Source organism: Carassius gibelio, chromosome B6, assembly GCF_023724105.1.
Source record: "Carassius gibelio isolate Cgi1373 ecotype wild population from Czech Republic chromosome B6, carGib1.2-hapl.c, whole genome shotgun sequence".
Lineage (NCBI taxonomy): Eukaryota > Metazoa > Chordata > Actinopteri > Cypriniformes > Cyprinidae > Carassius > Carassius gibelio.
Genome location: NC_068401.1, coordinates 1,843,313 through 1,865,751, shown reverse-complemented (window position 1 = coordinate 1,865,751; position 22,439 = coordinate 1,843,313). Strand labels below are relative to the sequence as shown.

Below are 22,439 nucleotides of genomic sequence, written 5' to 3'. Positions count from 1 at the left end.
AGTGATAAAACAAAATTGCCGCGCTGGTGGAAACAACGCGAGACCGCGCTACTGCGACTGTGAAGAGCGACTCGACGGAGTTTAGTGTCCCGCAGCAGCAGCGCAGCTGAACAGTTCTGCGTTCAAATACACGCAATAGGCTCAAGCTTGCCGCAAAGCACCGGCAAAAGTAATTACCATAAATGTGACTGGTAAATATTAGGGAGATATTAGAATTATTTACTAATAAACTAGTGTTTTCTAAGTCTGTGTTGCAAGGATGAAGTTGCCTGTCTCGCGATTTCCTCATTAGATGCGCCGAGATCTTCACAGATTATGATTACAATGAGTTTTTGTTTTAGATTTGTTTTATTTCGTTAAGTAGTAATTTACAGCTTTCTATAGATATATTTATTATGTCTGTGAGGCATGTTACGTTTTCACTGAGTGTCGGCTCATTTTTGTATGAGTTATGAATAAAATCCGTCATTCTAAACAGCGGAAAACGGCTGCATATCTAGTGCCATGAAAACACCTATTACCTATGTAATTGTTTGAGCACGGTCCGAGTTAGCTTGTAGCTTCATTCTGAAGGCAGTGGGAAAAGTTTCCTGTTTTTGAGGCTTCTTACGTGTGTCGCTAATATTAATGTTGGGGTGATGTCTCCGATGCGCTTGCATATTAGACGTGTTTCCTGTCGTATAAGTAAGTTTTGAGAAACAGTTACGACAGATTGTGTGTGCGTTGTCTACGACACAAATTCCATTCCTGTACTCCACTGGAAAACCAAAATGTTCCCACACAAAAGACTTAAATGTGTCTGTGGGATCTGCAATCTCAGGCGGAGCAGCCATCCTGCTGCGTATGCAGTAGTAACCGAGTGTGACGCTCACTCCCAAGTCACGTGACATGACATGCACTTGGAAAACAGTAACTTTGGAATATAATATTTAGAACAGCGTTTAAAAAGCTCGTATTAGTTGTTACCAATGCAATTTAATCAAATGTATGGAAATAAAATTGAATAAATTAATAGATTAGTTAGTAAGAGATAAGTGACATTAACATCAACAATGGGCAGGCAGGAGGCATGAAAGTACCGCGGTACACCACGAGAGTTCCGCGATTCGTATCGTGGGTGGTGTATCGCGATCTTTCGGTTCGATTTGTGATATCGTTACACCCCTAATATATATATATATATATATATATATATATATATATATATATATATATATATATATATATATATATATATATATATAGACAGGGGCGGATCTAGAAAAATATTGATGGGTGGCGAGAAGTGGGCAGGAATTTTTGAGGGAACATATGGCAGACGTATATATACTGAATTTAGTCACAGTTTGATGATAAATATATGTGCACACTTCAAAAGCACACAGGCTATCATTTACAAAATTAATCTAATGCAATCAATGTCTTGCATTTGAAACAGTTATAACAAACATTACAAACATATAAGGAATAAGTGACCATACCCCATAAGCACCACCACAATCACTAATGCATACAGTATGCATCAACATGTAATTAAGAGCATTGTAAAAGGTTCAGTGTTATCAGTATGTCAATTTATTATAAGAAACACAAGATTTTAACAGCCAATGACATTTCCAGCTGGGGAGACTCAACTGATTTTCTACAGTTTAGTGTTAATCACCATCTAACTCAACCAGTCAAGAGCTACATTTAGCCTTATGTTATATGTGTGTGTGTGTAGTAGAGCACACATTCCCAGAGATGTGTATAACAGCACCTTAAGGGTTCCCATAAGCAGGATTTATTGTTGTGCCCCCCCTTCCTCAAATATGATGATGGAAAAAACCCTACTATAGGGGTGAAAAAATAACTTTAATCAAATAAAAAACGAAATGAATAAATTCTATTATTTACAAATCACAATTGTAGCTCTTGACATTTACCTGTGGCTATAACTTTATTATGACTCTAATTTATTTTATAGTCTCAAGCATTAAGAAATCATGCAAAAGGAAATTAAACAGTTTTACTATGATAAAACCATGGTTTATTTTTGTAAGGGTTGTGATATGCACGTTTTCGTTGAAGAAATTATAAAGCCTGTGTCATCTATAGCAAAAAGGTGGCCAAAAATGAAAGATTAAGTGAATATTTGAATTAAATGTTTGGTCAGTAGCCTAAACAAGGATTTGATTGTCCTGTAAGTGTAACAGCAGCAATCACATGGCATTTGTAATAACATGTATATAAATTGTTTATTTTGTATTTGCCTACATTATGTATTTTAACAGTGTTATTATTAACCAATCATTAGGCTATGCCTCATTATTTTTTTTATAAAATGAATTTTAAACCTTTTTAAAGGCTATTGATGGCTTTTGACTTTTTTATAGCTACAACAACAAAAAAATATTACAGTAGGCTAATACTTTGTAAATTATTAGAGTTTGGGGATCGCAAATCATTTGAATCAGTTTGAGGATTGCGAATCATTTGAAACAGTTCAGGAGTTCGGAGCGGGATCGCGAATCATTTGAGTCAGTTTGGGAGTTCAAAGCGGGTTCGCGAATCTTTTGAGTCAGTTTCGGAGTTCGGAGCGGGTTCGTGAATTATTTGAATCAGTTCGGGACTTCAAAGCGGGTTCGCGAATCTCTTGAGTCAGTTTGGGGATCGCGAATCATTTGAGTCAGTTCGGGAGTTCGGAGCGGGTTCGTGAATTATTTGAATCAGTTTGAGAGTTCGGAGCGGGATCACGAATCACGAAAGATTCGCGCTCATAAATTTTCAAATTGGCCATAACCTTTAATTTGTTGCTGCCAACTTGGGTGGATCCGTGTATATATATATATATATATATATATACAAATACAATTTTCTGAAATATATACACGCATATAAAAATATTACTATTCATTAATTAAATATTAGCCTATTGTCTCTTTTCACCAAAAAAAGAATAATTGCTTGTAAAGGAACACTCAGTATTATATGTATTTAACAATAATAAAGGTACTTTACTGTTATCGGTTTATTAGTATTATTTATTATTATACTACTTTATTATTTCCATTGCAAGCCTTTTTATAGATTTATTAATTGTGTTTTTTTCCCTGAATAAAAGTAAATCTAATGTAACAGAATCTAATGCTTTTTTTTTTGTCCTTTCATCAAAACGTGTTCAAAAGCATGCATCACTTTTATATTTAGAAAAAAATACTTTGGCAACCTGGTAATCTTTCATTTACACAATAAACGACAATGAAAGAAGCAACACGTTTTTTTTATGATTTTTTTTTATTCCTTCAGCGGAGAATAAATTGGTATTTTTATATTAATCATCCAACTGTACACATTCACTTAAGAAAAATAAATATAATTCAAATCCTAACTGATGTTAATATGTTGTAATTGTTACATGATTTACAGCGTTTAGAAAAAAATAAAGAGGTAACATCATCAGATGAGAGGCGTTTCGCTGGACACTTTCCTTCACTTTAAATCCAAACGATCTCCTAATTAGAAAAGATGAGCTAAAATAAAGTGCCCTGCAGCAAGACCAAGAAAAACATCCCGATCTGTCCCACTTCCATAACCGTAACTTACTGGTATTGACAGTCCAGGTTTTGTGTTTTGCATCTGAAAAAGCAGCGAAATCTTTGAAATAAACAGAATATGCATGATTTCAGTGCTCAAATGATGTCAACCGAATGCTGTAGCATCACAAAAACACACACAGACCTAATGTTTCTCAAAATAAAGCACATTTTTAGTTTTGCACTAATACGACCCACAAATATTGTGATTTTTTTACATTAAAGGTATAAAAGGCAGATCTGATCGCATTAGATGACATTTTTGGGCTATTGCTTTATGTTTATCCAACCATATGTGCATGTGTGTGTGTGTGTGTGTGTGTGTGTGTGCTGTACATGCTCATACTTTTTAGTCGGCCAAGATTTCTAAAAATCCTTTCTTTGTATTGGTCTTAAGTTATATCCTAATTTTAAGAGATACTGAATTTGGGTTGTACTTAGTTGTCAGTTATAATCATCAAAATTAAAATAAATAAACATTTGAAATATATCAGTCTGATAGTAAGGAATTAAACCAACACAAACACACACACACACACACACACACACACAATCAAAAGAAATGATATTTTGCATGAAGAACATAAAGCCCATACTTCATTAATTTTTTTTATTTTTTTAGCAGAGAATTAGATTTTCTTGCACAAGTTAATTAGAAGGGAACATGTGCTTGATTTTCATGAAAATAATGTAAAAACTATTCATTTTCTACATGCAAAATAATATTTCCTACACTCTTGATTTGGAGGTGAAATATGACCTGTTGCATGTTTCATTTTAGCAACTCACTAATAAAGTGCAACCTCAACTGGCAAACCCATGTTTGTGTGAAGGTACTGATCCGAAGCTCTGAAACAGATGAGACTCATTCGGACACATACCATGCAAACTCATTAGCATGTGCATTACGACAGTAGAGAGTGGCGGCAGTCATGAACAGGTTAATAATACGAGGGTGTGCATAGAGTGAGCCGAGGACCGCTGCATCGCTGTGCATCCATCATGTTAAATCAGAAGAGGATGGATTTAGAGAGTTCCTCCCTCGTGGCAGCAGTGGGTGTAAAGTGTGCATGCTTCACTCCTGACCAAAGCCTTCTGTTTCCTCGATGGCGAACAGCAGCTTCTCCTTTAACTGCTCGTAGCTTTTATAGGGCGGCAGATCCAGACGGTTGAAGCTGGTGGGGCGAGAAATCAAAGAAACACTTTCAAAGCTGTGTTTAGAGCTTGATTTTCATCTTGCTTTTCATTTTGAGGAGGTCTGCAGAAGTCAATGAATTGCACACTGCTCATTTTCGTTGACTGATGCAAAACCATCTTTCAAACCAGGTAACATCTGCTTAATAACATTTCCATATGCATGATTTAAAAGCTTATTTCTTATGACTGTACAGCTCTCACTAAGACCTGTTCTCACACACAGTATACAGAATCAAAGATGATTTCTGATCTTACCATGTGTGGCTCCTGGGCAGCCAGTTTTCTTTTCCCACTTTCTCAATACAGAACTTCTGCGGCCCGTTGCTCCCTACAGAAATCACAACATAGCTTCTTAAAACACAAGAACTGCATTTAAACCAGTAATCTGTGCATGCATTCAGCTGTGTTTGTGTGCTTCCATACATGAATAACAAGTTCCCCAAAGATTGTAAGTTCAAATAATAAAATTAAATACTTTTTTTCAAGGTTTGATGATGTTAATTATTGGTTAAATGACATGCAGGAAAATTTAATATTTTATAATTTTCTATTTTCAAGTTTATTTTATGTTAATTCAAACATGTTGGCCTGGTTTCACAGACGAGGTTTATCTTAAACCAAGATTAGGCCATAGTTCAAATAGGTAATGTTTTGAAGTAATTTGTGTAAACGTGCCTTAGACAGAAAGCATCACAGCTGTGCATCTGGAGACTAAACAAAGCCACTGATATAATTCAAGATCAATCAGTGCAAGTTATTTTCAGTTGAATTAGCTCAGATCTACTTTTTAGTCAGAGACTAAGCTTAAGCTAAAAGCGAGGGGTTAAATATCAAAGACAGAATTATATTTTTTATAAATATTTAAAATTACTTTTTATGTTTTATATACTTCCCATTTGGGTTTAGTCATTTAGTTGGTGGTTTTTGCCTTTTTTTAATCATTATTTTTATTTGTTTTACATGCCTAAATATTTCATAGATATTTTATAGGGCTATATATTTTCATTATTTTTTTTATTTTAGTTTTGGTTATTTTAGTATTTTAGTTCCTTGCCAATTTGTTGGAAATATTGTCTAAATTTTTTATATATATATATATATATATATATATATATATATATATATATATATATATATATATATATATATATATATATAGAGTGCTGTCAGACAATTAATCATGATTAATTGCATACAAAATAAACGTTTTTGTTTACATAATTTATATATGTCTACTGTGTTTATTTACTAAATCGATATACACAAATACGTGTATAGATTTCAGAAAAATATTTGTAAAAAATGATATATATATATATATATATACTGCATGTACAGTAAGTGTATTGATATATACATAATAAATATACACAAAACACATATATTATGCAAAAACAAATATATATATATATATATATATATATATAGAACCTGGATCAGAACAGAAAAATACTAGATTAAAGTAATTTTAATCCCAGTGATTTAGCATGACACTGTCAAACTTTGACCCTTACCCATGAGGTCAGCGAATCCCCCGACAGGAAGTCGACACGTGCCGGTCACAAACTGCAGCAGACGCATTCGCTTCTCGTTGTCCATCTCCTTCACAAACTAAACACAGACAGATAAAAGATGATGCATCTCCGATACCATTCTAACAGGATCTCCACATCTGTGAAGGTCTGGGTTTACTGAGATGAGCAGTCTGACCTGCCAGAACCAGACGATCTGTTTGCTGCTGCGAGCGTAGTGTCTGTAGATGGTGTTCCTCTGCCAGTCGCCCAGATCGATCTCCTGCATCCCACACAGCATCACCTACAGCACAAAACACACGGGTCACTCACACCTGGTATAAACAGCACACAGATGGAGGTCAGAGGAAAGCCTGTGGATGTTATGAAGTGTGGTTTGTACCTCCAGCTCTTTGGCATCAAAGTATTGCAGGTACTGCTGCGGCAAGACTTCATTAAAGCCCTCGAGAAACGCCTGAGTCTGTTCCTCGACCCCTCGAGACAACCTCCACTCAGCCACCAACCTATGGATGAATTTTTTAACAATTAATCAATCTTTAGAATATTTTATTAGATAGAGTCCTAGAGCCTTTTTTGTAAATAAAAAAATATATATTTGACATAATATTAACATATTATCATTTATTTGTTTGAATATATTTATTCTGATAATTATAAATTATATATATTATACTTTAACATTTTATATAATTATTCGATGTCATTATTGTATGTAATAAATGTACGTTTATATCGATATATACCTGTGTCTCTTTTTCTCTCTTTCTATATATATAGCAGCTAACTTTCTTTTTAAACCTACAAAATATTTTTTATTATTTTAATACAAATATATATTATATATAACAATAATTTGAAATATAACTAACTAGAATAAAAAATTATATATATATATATATATATATATATATATATATATATATATATATATATATATATATATATATATATATATATATATATATATATATATATATAAGCTAACTTTGTTAATATACAAAATATGTTTAATTATTATAATATAAGTATATATTATGTATAAAAAGTTAGAAATATTATAAATTATTTTTATTTATAATTATAGAAATAATAATTAAATATGTCATAAATTTTGTAATAAATGTAATAGCTGATATACTAACTTTGTAAGCCTACAAAATATTTTATTATAATATAAATCTAAATTATATATAACAATAATTAGAAATACTTATTAACTAATTAGTCATAAAAATAATACATGTTTATATATATATATATAATTATGCATAAAATAATTAGACATATTGATAACTAATTTATATATAAAAATGTGTATAATACATTTTTTTATATATATTTATTATACAATTATAGAAATAATAATTCTAAATGTTATTTTAGAACATTTATCTGTGCTGTATAAGAGAGAGATTTACCTGATATACTCCTCTTTATTTTCCTCCGTCACCTGAATGTTTCCTCCATCAGGTTTGAGTTCATGTGTGGTGACTTCTCCCAAAATCTCCTTATCCACAGAGAAAAACATCTCCAGGCCAGAGTCCTCTACATTATTATCCCTACGGAAAAGGGAATAATGATGCTTCAATTTCCCAGTGATTCATATCCCCAATCCCTCACTATTAAACTCCTCCTCACCTGATCCAGATGAGCGAGTTGTAAAACTCCGGGTCGATGGACTCCAGGTCTTTCAGAGCCAGAGGTTTGTTCAGGATGCGTTTATAAAAAGGCAAAGAGAAGCCCGTGTCGATGAACTTCCCGTGAAACAGAGCCTGTGTGAGAGAGAACAGAAAGAGTTCAATGCATCTCAGACTAAGACACTTCAGAGGTCAGTCGTACCATAGCGATGAACCGGCCAATGAACTTGAAGTATTTGAGGTGGTCGGGGTTGATGAAGGAGGCGGGGTTTATCTGCAGGCAGTAGTTGTCTTTGCCGGCGTACTCGAACAAACAGTACATGGGGTTCAAGACCTCGTGAGACAGCAGGAAGAACCACTCCCTGAGACATAAACACAACATTATTGTGTGTGTGTGTGTGTGTGTGTGCATCAACTCAAGTCAACACTTCCTGAAGATGATGCAATGTACCTGGCCACGCCTCCATAGTCAAGCCCCTCCTCCCCGGGGAAAATAATCCACAGTCTCCGTCTCAGATCTTGCGGATGGCAACTCATAATCTACACAAATGCATTCACAAGCTTCTTTAACTTCTGTCTGCATCTTCCTTAACTTCTTGTCAGATATGAAGCTAGAAGAGTCATTCACCTGCTGAAACGAGTCCTCGAACAGCGTTTTGCGGCTGACGTGGATCTTTATGTGCTGAGGCATTGCTAGTTGCTTCGGTAATAAAAATAGATTTTATTACATAATAAATCACACATGCAAAAACCTTTTTGTTTGCTTTGGTACTATTTCCATGAGCCTTTTACGCTACTCATCTTTAAACAGATCAAATACATGCCTTTTTTTAAATGCTTATGAATACTTTCAAAACAAAATCACTTTTATCGCACCTAAAAACAATTGATTATAAATTATTCATTATACTAAAATTAATCGTTGTTATTATTAATTATATATAATACATTAATATAAAAAATAAGAATTTTTAAACATGAATTTTCACTGAAAATTCCGCAAAAAAAAGTTAAAAGTCATTAAAATATATTTATTCAGTTGTTTTTTTAATTAAAAAAATAAATAAACATATATTTAAAAAAAAACAAATAGAAAAAAATAGAAATGAAATAAATATCCCAAACAAAAATGACAAAAGTTCGTATAATATTTTTTCTTACTTAAATTAAAAAAATAAATAAATACAAAAATAGAAATAAAAAAAATATCCCAAACAAAAATACCAAGTGCATAAAATGACAAAAAAAGTAACTTAAAAAAATTAAATAAAACTACAATAGAAAAAAAAAAAACAATCACAAAAATGACAAAATAACAAAAAATAAAAATATATTTATTCAGTTGTTTTGCTGAATGAAACGTTTTAAACACTGACTGTAGAATGAATACTGACTGTATCGTTTACAAGTCTAACGAAAGAACAACAGCCAGTTTTGATCAGAAGTTTAATGAAAATAGTGGCAAAGCAACTAATAACTGTATGTTCCTGAGCATTTATGTATGTGAGCTCGTACCTGACACCAGAAGCGGAAATACTGCACTTTGGCTTTAAAGTCTCGTACGTATGTGATCTGAGGGCCGTTCTCACTGCAGGGTCAAACAGAAACATTAAAACAAGCGCTGCAGTACACTTATGTGTTCACGTATGGCATTTTCAATGTGTGCATCTGAGAGTGTCACATATATATCAAGCTGTTAAAAGGACTGACAGGGAGGATTTTCCTGTACGGGGATCGATGTATGTCGTGGTTCGCCTGCTGTGATCGACGAAATAGGGAATCCCGTCCACTGTGAACCTCATCTCCCAACCCTCCGGCAAAGGCTTCTCATTCAACAACCTGACACACCGAAACAATGCATCTTAACAAACATAAGACTGCACGTTAAAGAAATTATATTCATACGGTAGGGAGACAATTCAGGGTTATTCTAGTGAACTGAGAGTATTACAAAATATTGTGTTATTTAAAATTAAGCTGAAATAAAATAAAATATAAATACTAGATGAAAACATGAACAAAAATGAGAAATGTTGCTTTGGTGATTAACTAAAAAAAATATTATATGGAAATAAATTAAAACTAAAAAAATATCTCTAACGTTGCATAAAATAAAATAAAAGATAAAAAAAAGAGACAAAAGTGCATTTAAATTACAATTTGTTCGAACTAAAAAAAAAAAAAAAAAAAAAAAAAAAAAAAAAAAAATATATAATAATAATAATAATAATAATATATATATATATATATATATATATATATATATATATATATATATATATAAAAACATGTATTATTTTTATGACTAATTAGTTAATAAGTATTTCTAATTATTGTTATATATAATTTAGATTTATATTATAATAAAATATTTTGTAGGCTTACAAAGTTAGTATATATATATATTAAATAAAATAGAAATGAAAAAAAAAATCCCAAACAAAAATGACGAATGCATAAAATTACGATTTGTTTTCCTTAAATAAATAAAAAAATAAAAAAAAAAATAAGACTAAAATAGAAATGGAAAAAATTACAGGGAAATAAATGGAAATGGAAAAATATATTCCAAAACGAAAATGAAAATAGTGCTTAAAATAAGATAAAAAATAAATAAATAAACATATATATAAAAAATACAAATAAATAGAAAATAAATAAATATCCCAAACAAAAATGACAAAAGTGCATATAATATATATTTTTTTTAACTGAAATGAAGAAATAAATAAATACAAGAATAAAACTAAAATAGAAGTGAAAAATAATATCCCCCCAAAAAATAACAAATGCATAAAATGACAAAAAAGTAACTTAAAAAAAATAAAATAAAACTAAAATAGAAAAAAAATGACAAAAGAAAAAAAGAAGAAAAAGAAAATATAAAATTGTTAAAAAGCTGTATATATATATATAACACTGGCAGTGGATAGTTTGTGGCTGGTTCGCACCCTTGTGTTCGAGGGTCTTCCCACTGTGTGGATCTCGTCGGATGGTGAACAAAATACATCCTCCGATTACTGTCTGTCCGTTTCTCTGTGGACCAAGCCAGCAGACACACACAGGTTCAAGAACAGACAGCGTGAGCTGTGATTTATTAAATGAGAGAGCGCAGACTCACCCCATCCCGGCGGCAGAGGACCCAGAGGATCAATCTCGCTACTAGCTGTCGGCGCGAGCTGTTCCTGCAGCTGAAGAGACGAGAGAGCTCGGGTTACAGAGCAGCCTGAAGAGAGTGGTTCTCTTTAGTGATGCATCACTCACTCCGTAGATGAACCTCTGGTTGAAGCGCTGCATGGCTCCCTGCAGCTGACTGCGCTGGTTCTGCCACTCCTCGTAGTTTCTCACCGACTCCAGCGTGGGTCTCTGCCACGTGGTGGTTCTGTTCATATGATCCACGTAATACACACGTCCCATCGGGTCCAGACGACGCTCCCAGCTACAACACACACACTACAGCTTCAAACAGCTTTACATTTACAATACCTTTTAAAATAACAACCATCATCATCATCATAACACTTATTAGTAGTAGTAGTATTTTTTAAGATAATTGATGACAACAACAATAATAATTATGACTATTATATGATTATTATTCATATTTCAGTATTTAGCATTTATCTTTCACACCTATTTTATCTAAAAAGTCACATGTCGGAGAATTTAAAAAAAAAACACGTATTAAACAATTATATAAAAATGTGTCATTATTATATTTCTTATTATTAATATTATTAATTAAAATATTAACATTAATCATTTTTGATGATGATTGCTGAAAACAAAAAAAAATCGCAATTGCTATAATCATTATTATTATTATTATTATTATTATTTTAAACACAAATAATTATTATTGCTATTGTTAGTATTAATCTTATTATGATTGCAATGAATATCTTTCATGCATAGAATTCAGGTAAAAGGTTTTAATTAAAGAATAATAAATAAATAAAAAAACATTGCATTTAAAAAAAAAAAGTTTACAAAAGCTTTAAATGAATGAATTGAAAGTGCTCTTAAATGCTGTATCTGATGTTTTACATACAGTAAGAGCATTTATTCAGATCATTTAATTAATACATACCGTTCACTATTTATATTTAATATGCAAATAAAACATAGACGTGCATGAGTCACAACAATACATTGCATGAGTCAAAATTATACATTTCTCTTCGATTCCAAAAATCATTGGGATATTAAGTAAAGATTAAGTAAAGATGTTCCTAGAAGATATTTAGTCAATTTCCTACCGTAAATATATCAAAACTTCATTTTTAATTAGTAATATGCATTGCTAAGAATTCATTTGGACAACTTTAAAGATAATTTTCTCAATATTTAGATTTTTTTGCTCCCTCAGATTCACCAAATATAATCCGATCCTAACAAACCACACATCAATGAAAAGATGATTTATTCAGCTTTCAGATGATGCATAAAACCCATTTCGAAAAAATGACACTTAAGACTGGTTGTGTGCTCGAGGGTCACATATTAAGCGGCGAATGAATCTGTAAAACTAAAAAAGAAAGTGGTTACCCAGGGGGCAGCGGTTCTGGTCTTTCCCATGTGGTTCTTTTCTCAATGTGATCCACGAAGTAAACGCGGCCGTTCTGATCCACTCTCTGCTCCCAGCTACACAGATTAACCAAGACACAGACAGAAAAGACATCAGACTAGATCCATACACGCATCCTGACATTCAGCAGCATCCAGATGTTCAGACATCATTGAGATGTGATAGTAATTACATCATGTACCCAGGAGGAAGAGGGCCGTTAGTGATCAGAGGAGCTCTGGGGGGCGTTGGACTGGCCCTCGGGGCCTGGTTTGACCCCTGACCCTCGGTTTCTCCGTTCACACACAGCCGTGGAGATGTTTCTGGACTGGGAGCGCTGCTGCTGTGAGTGGGACTCGAGCCGGCAGAGGACGCTAAAAAACAAGCAGCTTTGCCTTGCAATTTCTCACACAGATACACATATCTGACAAAAATCAACACAAGATCTGTTTTTTTAGCATCTGATCTGGGCCACTTCCAAATCTGGACATCCGAGCTGTTCCTGTTTCATGCCAGATTGCTGTTTAAACTTGTATCGAGAAGGAAACTCAACAAGCTGTAGATAAAATAGCCTAAACAAATTAAATTCTGGTCTTTATCCGTTCAGTCAGATCACTGCAGACAATCATCAATCATGTAAATGCTGTCAAAATGGCTATTTTTTTAGAATGGATTTTTTTGCACTTAAATATAATCAATATTGGAATTAAATGTAAGTTTAAAAGACATTGTTTCAGTTCGGAGGAGAACGGTTTTTGGCCACAAGGGGGCGCAACGCGCCAATATTCCTAATGCACACTTATTAAAGCAATAAAATAACATGGCAATCTGTGAACAAAGTTTATAAACCAAATATAATTAATTAAAGGGCTTAAACAAGTAAAAAACAGCATCATGTATGCATAAAAGAGATGAAAGCCTATCACACAGAGTCTTTTTTGCATTTAAAAGCATGAGATGCAGTTTGATGGGAAGTCTTAACTCACTTTAATTTGACATTTTGCATGCTTTCTAAACATAATGCTCTATTTTGCGAATCATGAAAATTACACTAGAAAATTATACAAATATCGGAAATTGACTTGCAGCCGAAGAAGTTTTAAGTCCAAACACGAATGGTTTGAAAACACATGCTGCTAATGCTAATGCTAATGCTCTTACCTGTGGAGGAAGTAGGTTTGTGTGGCCGCAGGGGGCGAGCTGGTCGGGGGGGTCTGAGAGAGGCAGACCCCGTATTTTGGACTGCATGACCATTGGTCAGCGGTGCTTCATCGGTGATGTCATTGCATGAGGACGAGTCTCGTCTAGACCAACAGCGAACAGATGCAAACGTCCAAATTCAATTTGTGCAAAGACATGGGTCAGGCACTTAAAAGCAAAAAATAAACACTTTTTTATATTTCTGTTCTCTGTGCATGAAATATAAGCTTTATATTCCATAACTGAAATGCTAGCATTCAAAAATCTTGCCATAATGTGTATGCATCCGAATAATATGAAATACATTTGAATAAGAATAGTTAATAGCTAAATAAATAATTTTACAAAAAAGCATTCCTGGTATTTGTGCATGACAAAGCACTTTTACATTCCATTATTAAACTATTTATATTCAGTAATCTGGCCATAATTTATGCCTTTTTTGAAGCTGCTTTAAAATGAAAAAAATTATAATAATTTAAAGCTACAAACAAAAATATATATATTTTTATTAAATGCATAATTTTTTACATTTACAACTCTGCTGTTTTATATGCATTATTTATATAATTACCTTATATACGTTTTACATACCACAATTATTTGGCTTACCTTCAATAATCTGGCCATAATTAAACTGATTACTAGATTGAAGTTAAATAGAAATTTAACTGCTAACAGCTTATATGCAATAACATATGCTAACAGACATAAAATTACCAAAATTAAAACTTACATAAAAATAAATCTAAATAGGAAAAAAAAAATATGTTTCCACTGCTAACATTACATAATCTGGCCATAACTTTTATGCATCTTATTTTAAATAAAAATGATGAGAATATATAAGAGCAGATAATATAAAATGTTTTTTTTTTAGCTATTATGTATCAATGAATGATGCATTATGATGTATAAAACCTCAGTCAACATATTTCCCTGGAGATCTAATTTCACCCAGAACACAAACAAACGCAAAGAAGAAAGATTCAAGCTCTTTCGACACATATTACAGTAATATTTGACCTTCCTGCCACATCCCCGTTCAGTCTGGATTCTCCATTTACAACAGCATCTGTGACAGAAGGGAAACCAAGGAAAATCAATATCTATTTTAAACAGCAAAGGATCTAAATCTATTAGAAAGGATTAAAGAAGATCTCAACTGTGCTTTTGTTCCTCAGACGCAAACGTCTCGGGATCCACCTGAAGTCCATCGAGACACACGGACAGATCTCCAACCATCTCTCGGTCTGAAGTCAACTGCAGCGTCTGCACCACCTCACAGACTGACACACACACACACACACACACACACACACACACACACACACACACACACACACACACACACACACACACACACACACACACTACTTACAGAACCGATAGATGAAGGTTAACAGCCTGTAAAAGCAGCATCCTGACTGATCAATGCATTCCCATGACATTTCCAGGGAATACTGAATAAAAATCTTGTTTCAAAACATTTCTGACTTGAGTTATGACTAGATTTAAAAGATTTATTCACAAGAATGTTTTGCTCACATATCAGGCATCACTGCAGTCTGCAAACTAGTTTAACCTCAAGAATAGCAATAAAAATCTGATTAAATAAAAGTAAGCTTTTAAAGCATATTTAATCATAGAAGCTTTCGTAAAACTTCATTAAACTAATTCATAAAACTATTAAAATTACAATTTTACATAAATGAAATGAAGCTGAAATAAAATATGCATTTAATGCATTTGAAAATATTGCCTTGAAATACTGAAAGCATTCAAACTAAAATAAATGTAAAAATTAATATTATGAAAAAAGTTTAAATAAAACATAAATATTACTAAAACCGAAATAAAAGTTTAAAAGATATATAAAAAAAATAATATAAATGACAAAAAAAATATCAAAAATAAATATATAAAATAAAAAAATAAAAGCAAATTCAAAAATATTAATAAATAGTATAAAAGTAAATAATAGCAAGCAAATAATTATTTTAAATAAAGATTTATTCACTAGAACGTTTTGCTCACATATCAGGCATCAGTCTCCAAGCTTGTTTAATCACAAGAATAGCAATAAAAAGCTGATTAAATAAAAGTAAGCTTTAAAGCATATTTATTGATAGAAGTTTGACCTGGAAAGCTAAATGGGCTTCACGAGGTAAACAAGCTCACAGTGACACTTCAGGTCACAGGAAAAGGAAACGTTAACCTGGTTGTGGGCTACTCAACGCCCTCAGACAGTTCTGTAATTCGCATTAGCTGCGAGTCATGTGACCGAAGTATCTGAAAAGACTCTTTGTGTGGTGCAACGAGTCCATTCTCCATCACAGAGAGGCAATAAAACACACACTACAGAGCCTGACTCCGAAAGAGATTCACACACAGGTGGAGAAGATGGAAACTCACTCTTCAGATTGTTGGCTTTTAAGATCTCGCTGACCTCCAGAGGGGCCATGCCCAGCAAAACGTCCAATTTAAGGGTCTGATGATTCCAAACACGGAAAACCAACTTGCTGAAAGGAGTGACGATCCTATAAACAACACGAACAACAGAGGAGCGCTGTTACAGCGACATCAACAGAAAACTATTCAAATGAACATTTTATTGGAAGCTGAAAAAAATATGCATGAAAAAAATAACATTTTAAATATTGCCTTGATAAAATAAATGTATGAAAAAATATTCTGAAAACAATTTAAATAAAACTGAAATATTATTAAAACTGAAATAAAATGTAAAAATAATATTAAAAAATTTAAAAATAACAAAAAAAAGAGTGAAAATATACAAAATTAAAAGTAAATAATAACAAGCTAATAATCATTGTATTATAATATAGTATTTATCATAATATATAATGATATAAATATTAATATTGATTCTGGATCTGTTGTGTAATTTATTTCAGCTCATATTTCATTCTTACACAGTGAGAGACTGTTTCCATTTGGGAGTGTGTGTGTTGGTGCATTTCTCCGTCTTTTTGGACTGGCCGTCCACACACACCTCGACGTAAGGACTGGGTCCAAACCAGTTCTTCTTACTGTCCCGAAGCTTAGCGGACAGAACTGATAAAAGATGGCAAATATAATCCCATTATAATCTATCAAATGCTGCATTGCAATGAGCGCATAGAAAAACACTTTTGTAAACAATAACCTTTTGTAGAAAAAAAAACTTGGTGAAGCTCACCTGTAATCTGAAGTTGAGCCTTCATTGTGTGGCCATTGAAAACACTTGTTGTGACTCAAATCTGAAATACACAAATAAATATTAAGTTTCGTGATCGCAAAAACTCATGAGATGAGATAAAAGGTCAACTCACTTCATCAACAACCTGTTTGACTTCTGGAACGCAGAACAGTTACGAGCGAAACAGGATATGATGTAATGGTAAGCACTCTCACATGGTTTTTACTGGCTGGTCGTTCACTAAAGACACATCTGATGCCTGACCAGCGCTGTGTGCGATGTATGTCTGAGGTGACAGCTAATCTCACAACACAAGTCTGGAATAATCCTTGTTCAGATTACTGATGATGCAGGAGTCCGTCTGTGCACTGAGAGGAAGCGCTGATGAACAACAAGCCCAGTGACATTCTACTGATGAACAAACTGAACTTCAAATCAAGCATGATTTGGGACAAAACTGTAAATGTCAACATCAAATGCTGGTTGTCAATCAATAAGTAATTTCACCAGGAAACAAAAAGAGCTTTTTTGTTCAGATTTGTGTACTTGCTCGACTGATATTTTAAATAATTTTAACTAAAACTGAAAAACAAAAAAAATAAATAAATAAAAAATTTATTATATATATATATATATATATATATATATATATAAATATATATATTTTTTTTTTCAGTTTTAGTTAAATATATATAAATATAGTTATATATATACACAAACTATTTCTGTAAATAAAATATTTTACATGTCTGTTTAATATAAATATGCATAAATTATATATGTGTGCATGTGTATACACACACACACACACACACACACACACACACATATATATATATATATATATATATATATATATATATATGAACTATAGATTAAAAATATAAAGACTTAAATAAAACAAAACAAACAATAACAATTTAATAATAACAAAAAAAGAACAAAACTGCAAACATTTAAACTTAAAATTAAATTAAATAAATTAAAATAAAAACTGATTTAAAATAAAAGAATTAGTCGGACCATCCTTTATGTCTTAGGTTGACTTAAAGCCACTTTAAAGATATAGGTTTCTAATTCTAACCCAAACCCTAATAATCGTACACTGGATCAAATGTTTTAAGATCATCTTTACACTACAGTGTCACCTAAAACCAAAAAAAACTGTCAATATTTCCTCCTCCACACATCACTACACCTGTAAACAGCTTTGTTTCTTCTGTGCAAGACTAAAGAAAAATGTTCTTCTGTTCTTTCCCACACAAATTAAAGTTAGGGATTACTGGAGATGTCAAAAAAACAACAAAAGACATTAAAAAAAAGCCATCCATACAGTGGAACTTCTGACCTATATTCAATTCTCATTCAGAATGACCTGAAGATGAGTCAATGTTTGTGAGAAATACTTTATATCGATATATCGATAATGTTTGAACAGTTCACAAATTAACACAGGAACTGTTGAACGACTTCTACACTGGTACATTTTGAGATTTTGCCCTATTTTGTTTCCATAACATGTCTTCTTTCAGACTAGAAGAAAGAAAACATCCAAAATACACATTTGAGTGCATCTGTAGATCATTTCCAATACACATCTCACTTACACTCACATACACCAATCTTTAATTAGATAACGCCTCGTTTGCATTTGTAAACATGAGCTTTTATGAAACCTGCGAATTAATGAATGGTAGTAAATGCTTACCCTGTTCAGCTGTGGTGTCTTGGATAAATTTAGTAAAAAGAGGTTTTACCACAGTATGTTAGATGACAATAGTATGATACCACAGATATCACAATACCATGCTTTTCCAAGCATCTTGGAGTACCCTGTTAATTCGTGGCACATATTTTTTCACATCAAGGTGACAGTCAGGCACTTCTGTGTTATGATACTGTAACAGTACTTACGGAAGTGACGTCACGTAGCGTTTCTGACTGACGATGTCGCAGCTTTCAAAAATCAGTAAATCACGAAATATGTATATGTCTTGGAAAATGATAGTTTACCATCTTTTAATATTATAGTTTACGCGCATTCATACACGAGCTGTCACAACACGACGCGTTCAAACAAACTAGCGTTAGCGCCTTATCAAAACAAGGCTGTTTTTCTTCCATGTTGTCCTCTATACGCGTTATTATCGCGGGAAATGTTTCTAGATCTCGGTTTTAATGGGATCCTAGGTCAACTTCCCGTCGTTTAAAGAAACTTTGCTCCATTTCAATTGTCCAGATCTGCTGCCAGCGCTGGCGCTATGTCAGAGTGACGTCACTGCGCAGCGCGACGCCGTTACGTGACGCGACGCGACGCGCGTCCATTCTGATATCCTCCTGAGATCCAGAAAAATCTATTTTAATAATATACATTATGTCATTACATTGTTTAGTGCATAAGAAAAATATCTAAAAAATAAAAATTTTGAAAAATAAAATGAAAAAGCAAAAACGACGGGAGTTTTATTTATTTTTTTAATCACAAATTATTTTTAAGGTTCTTAGCTTTGTATAAGGACGATTCTTAATTATGTTTTAAAAAATATATTATAATGATTTTATATACCATTTTGCTTTATGCAATATATAGTATGTAAAAAAAGTTCCATAAACTGGTTTGCCCATTTAACACAATGTTATCTATACACTGTATCTAATTTGCATATTAATGTGCTGCTGGGGACAGCATGTTGAAAAAATAAGTGTAATAAGGAAAGGAATAACTGGTCAGATTTTCATAATATCATCTAATATTCAGCAGGGGTTCAGATAAAAAATCGGCAGCTGGCAGCAGGAAGTGGCTGCCATTGACAGCCGGAAGGCAGTAACTGACAGCCGGAAGGCAGTAACTGGCAGCCGGATGGTAGGCGGGACCTGCCGATCGGTGGGAGCCAATCAGTATCGACCAACGTGGGCGCAACCAATCAGATATAACTGCACCCAAACGCTTCAGTAATGGTTGCGATTGATCAAACGGTAAGTTCAGAAATTGGTCATCGGAGTAATTAATGTTTTTTTTGCGTTGTAAGTTTGATTTTAATTGTTATCTTGGTGAACGACTTGGTGCCTACTTTGGTTTAATTGTTCAATGAAATCTAATTAGTGGTAGCAACGTTGTTTGTGTACCTTGTTTGGGGCCTATCGTTTGACGTACCATTAAATATTAACGTTTGTTAGCGTGTTTACAGTCTATTGAATAATATAAAAGAATGTTGTTTGACTGGAATGATAGAAGATAAATGTGCAACACTAACCATATATTTTTGCATGTTAAGTCTTTCAGGAGATTGTGTGATATACATTAACTTAAGAGTTCTTAAAAGAAGAATCCCTTTTTTTTTTTACACTATTGAGGTGTGTTTTCTCTAATACTATGCATGTGCAGAACTGTTCTGTGTACCAGTTGAAGTTGTAAGCATGTGAATGCAAAACAATTTTTTTTTTTTTTTTACTATAACTTTTACATTGAAGTAGCTTTTGTAAACATGCATTTAGAAAAAAAAAAAAAAACATTACTGATGTGCATCTTGAGACAAAACCATGGCATTGACACCCTTTTTTTTTTTTTTGTAATACCCAATAGTTGCCAGATGCTGTCCTGTTGGAAATTCTTCTTTACGTGAACCTGGAGGAGGGTGATGCTACATTATTAAGTCTGTCTTTGGTTTGTTCCAAATTCAGAAGTCTGCTGTACTGTATACAGACTCCTTTCGAAAGAGGGCACAATCCAGCTGGCTTGACTGAGTATCTTCTTTTACAGATTTGATTAGAGGTTTAAAAAGGTGCCATCACAAACATTCAGACATGGCAACTGAGAAATGTAATATCTTTGTAATAATGCTGTTTTCATGCTCCTCATCTCAATATACAGGTGGAACAAAATGGAGAACAAGTCTAAGCCATGTCAAGAATTCAACAAAATGTACACCCTGCAGACACTGCGACGAGGTTTACAACAACTGCTTACCAGGTGTGCAAATTATGCATGAAAATGTAATCACTTCTCTGTACATGATGACAAGATGCAATTGGAATAATCATTAATATGGCTTTGCATGCATGTCTACTGTTAATAAAGCAATTTAGGTATTAATGTCACCATTTTCTTATGAATAATAAAATGCAGCAGCTAGAGTTCTTCCTAGAATCAGGAAGTATGACCGGATTAGCCCAGTTCTGTAAACCCTGTACTGGCTCCCTATCAAACATCGTATAGATATTAACATCTTCAATTATATTAATCTGTTTCTTTTTTTATTCGGAGGTCACTGCAGTCACGCGGATCGAGTACGTATCCAGACCAGATGGTGGATCGCAACTAGAAAGGACCTCTACAGCCCTGAAAGACAGCGGAGACCAGGACAACTAGAGCCCCAGATACAGATCCCCTGTAAAGACCTTGTTTTTTCTCCATTTTGTCACAGATGGAGATTTGGTTCCTTGTCGCCTCTGGCTTGCTTCGTTGTGGTCACTTCATTTAGGTCACTTCATTTACAGCGATCTCATTGACATGATTGCAAATGATTCCACAGATACTATTTAAACTGAACCGAGCTGAAGGATGACTTCACTGAATTGAATGATAAACTGTCTTTTAAACTGACTACAAACTGAGTTTACTAATGTCCTTCTGCATTATTGACTGACACACTGTTTTTCTATTTAATACTGTAAAGTTGCTTTGCTTTGATCTGTATTATTAAAAGCACTATATAAATAAACGATGCTTGACTTGACCATGTTGCAAGAGGAAAATGAGGAGAGATGCACATCCACCCTGGGTTGTACAGTGATTGGTGCAAGATGCTGGAGAAGTAACTCTGTATACCTCATCAGTTCTGATCTAAGAGTCTTGAAAATCCCTCCGGATTGTTGTTAGTGATTCTGATTGATATTTTAGTCTGCTTGCTTACTGGATATATTTTATACTGTTTACATTGTAAAGCACTGACTTTGACAACTTACTAACCCAGTTACAAATTTAAAAGCTACTTTATACTATATATATATAGTTGTTTCTTGAAATACTACAAATATAACCGCAAATTATGATTTTAAATAAAGGTCTCTGAGACTTCTCTCTTTTCAGTCATTTGTGTATATAGCCTATAATAAATATACAACATACACCCAGTAAGTGCCACTCTCGTATATAAATAAATATAAATACAAATTGTTTTGTTTCACACAAACAATGATACATGCATGCATAAACATTCAGCTGGAAATTAAGGTTTAGCAAAATGATCTTATTTCTTTGTTTATATTTGATCAATATTTTAAATCAAATAATATACAATACTGACCTTTATACTTATTTAAAAAGTATTAAACATAATCATAAGCGTATATAATTATTTATTTGTCTTGTTGCCGCCGGCAGCCTCCTCCAATTTCCGGGTATTAGCGACAGCTGCCATCCGGTTTTATTGGCAGCCACTTCCTGCTGCCAGTGACAGCCACTTCCTGCTGCCAGTGACAGCCACTTCCTGCTGACAGCTGCCGATTTTTCGCTGAACCCCCTCTCCT

At 33.2% G+C, this 22,439-nt stretch overlaps 1 protein-coding gene across 3 annotated transcripts; it reads right to left on the bottom strand.

The window, feature by feature from the left end:
- Positions 1-3,257: 3,257 nt before the first annotated feature.
- LOC127959831 (E3 ubiquitin-protein ligase Itchy) lies at positions 3,258-19,193 on the bottom strand. Of its 3 annotated transcripts, none has more exons than XM_052559216.1 (25): positions 18,825-19,193; positions 17,044-17,278; positions 16,911-16,971; positions 16,645-16,786; positions 16,124-16,248; positions 14,875-14,997; positions 14,735-14,783; positions 13,670-13,812; positions 12,711-12,882; positions 12,490-12,585; positions 11,206-11,380; positions 11,063-11,132; positions 10,893-10,977; positions 9,652-9,780; positions 9,457-9,529; positions 8,570-8,641; positions 8,393-8,481; positions 8,144-8,303; positions 7,943-8,076; positions 7,723-7,863; positions 6,687-6,807; positions 6,483-6,587; positions 6,287-6,383; positions 5,028-5,100; positions 3,258-4,750 (listed from the first exon to the last, which is right to left on the bottom strand). In XM_052559216.1, exons 3-25 carry the CDS (start codon positions 16,933-16,935, stop codon positions 4,651-4,653), a joined length of 2,499 nt encoding a protein of 832 aa, XP_052415176.1. In that variant the 5' UTR covers positions 16,936-16,971; positions 17,044-17,278; positions 18,825-19,193; the 3' UTR covers positions 3,258-4,650. The 3 variants fall into 3 exon arrangements, with proteins under 3 accessions (XP_052415176.1, XP_052415177.1, XP_052415175.1); XM_052559217.1 differs by having other exon boundaries at positions 17,126-17,278; XM_052559215.1 differs by lacking the exon at positions 17,044-17,278.
- Positions 19,194-22,439: the final 3,246 nt, after the last annotated feature.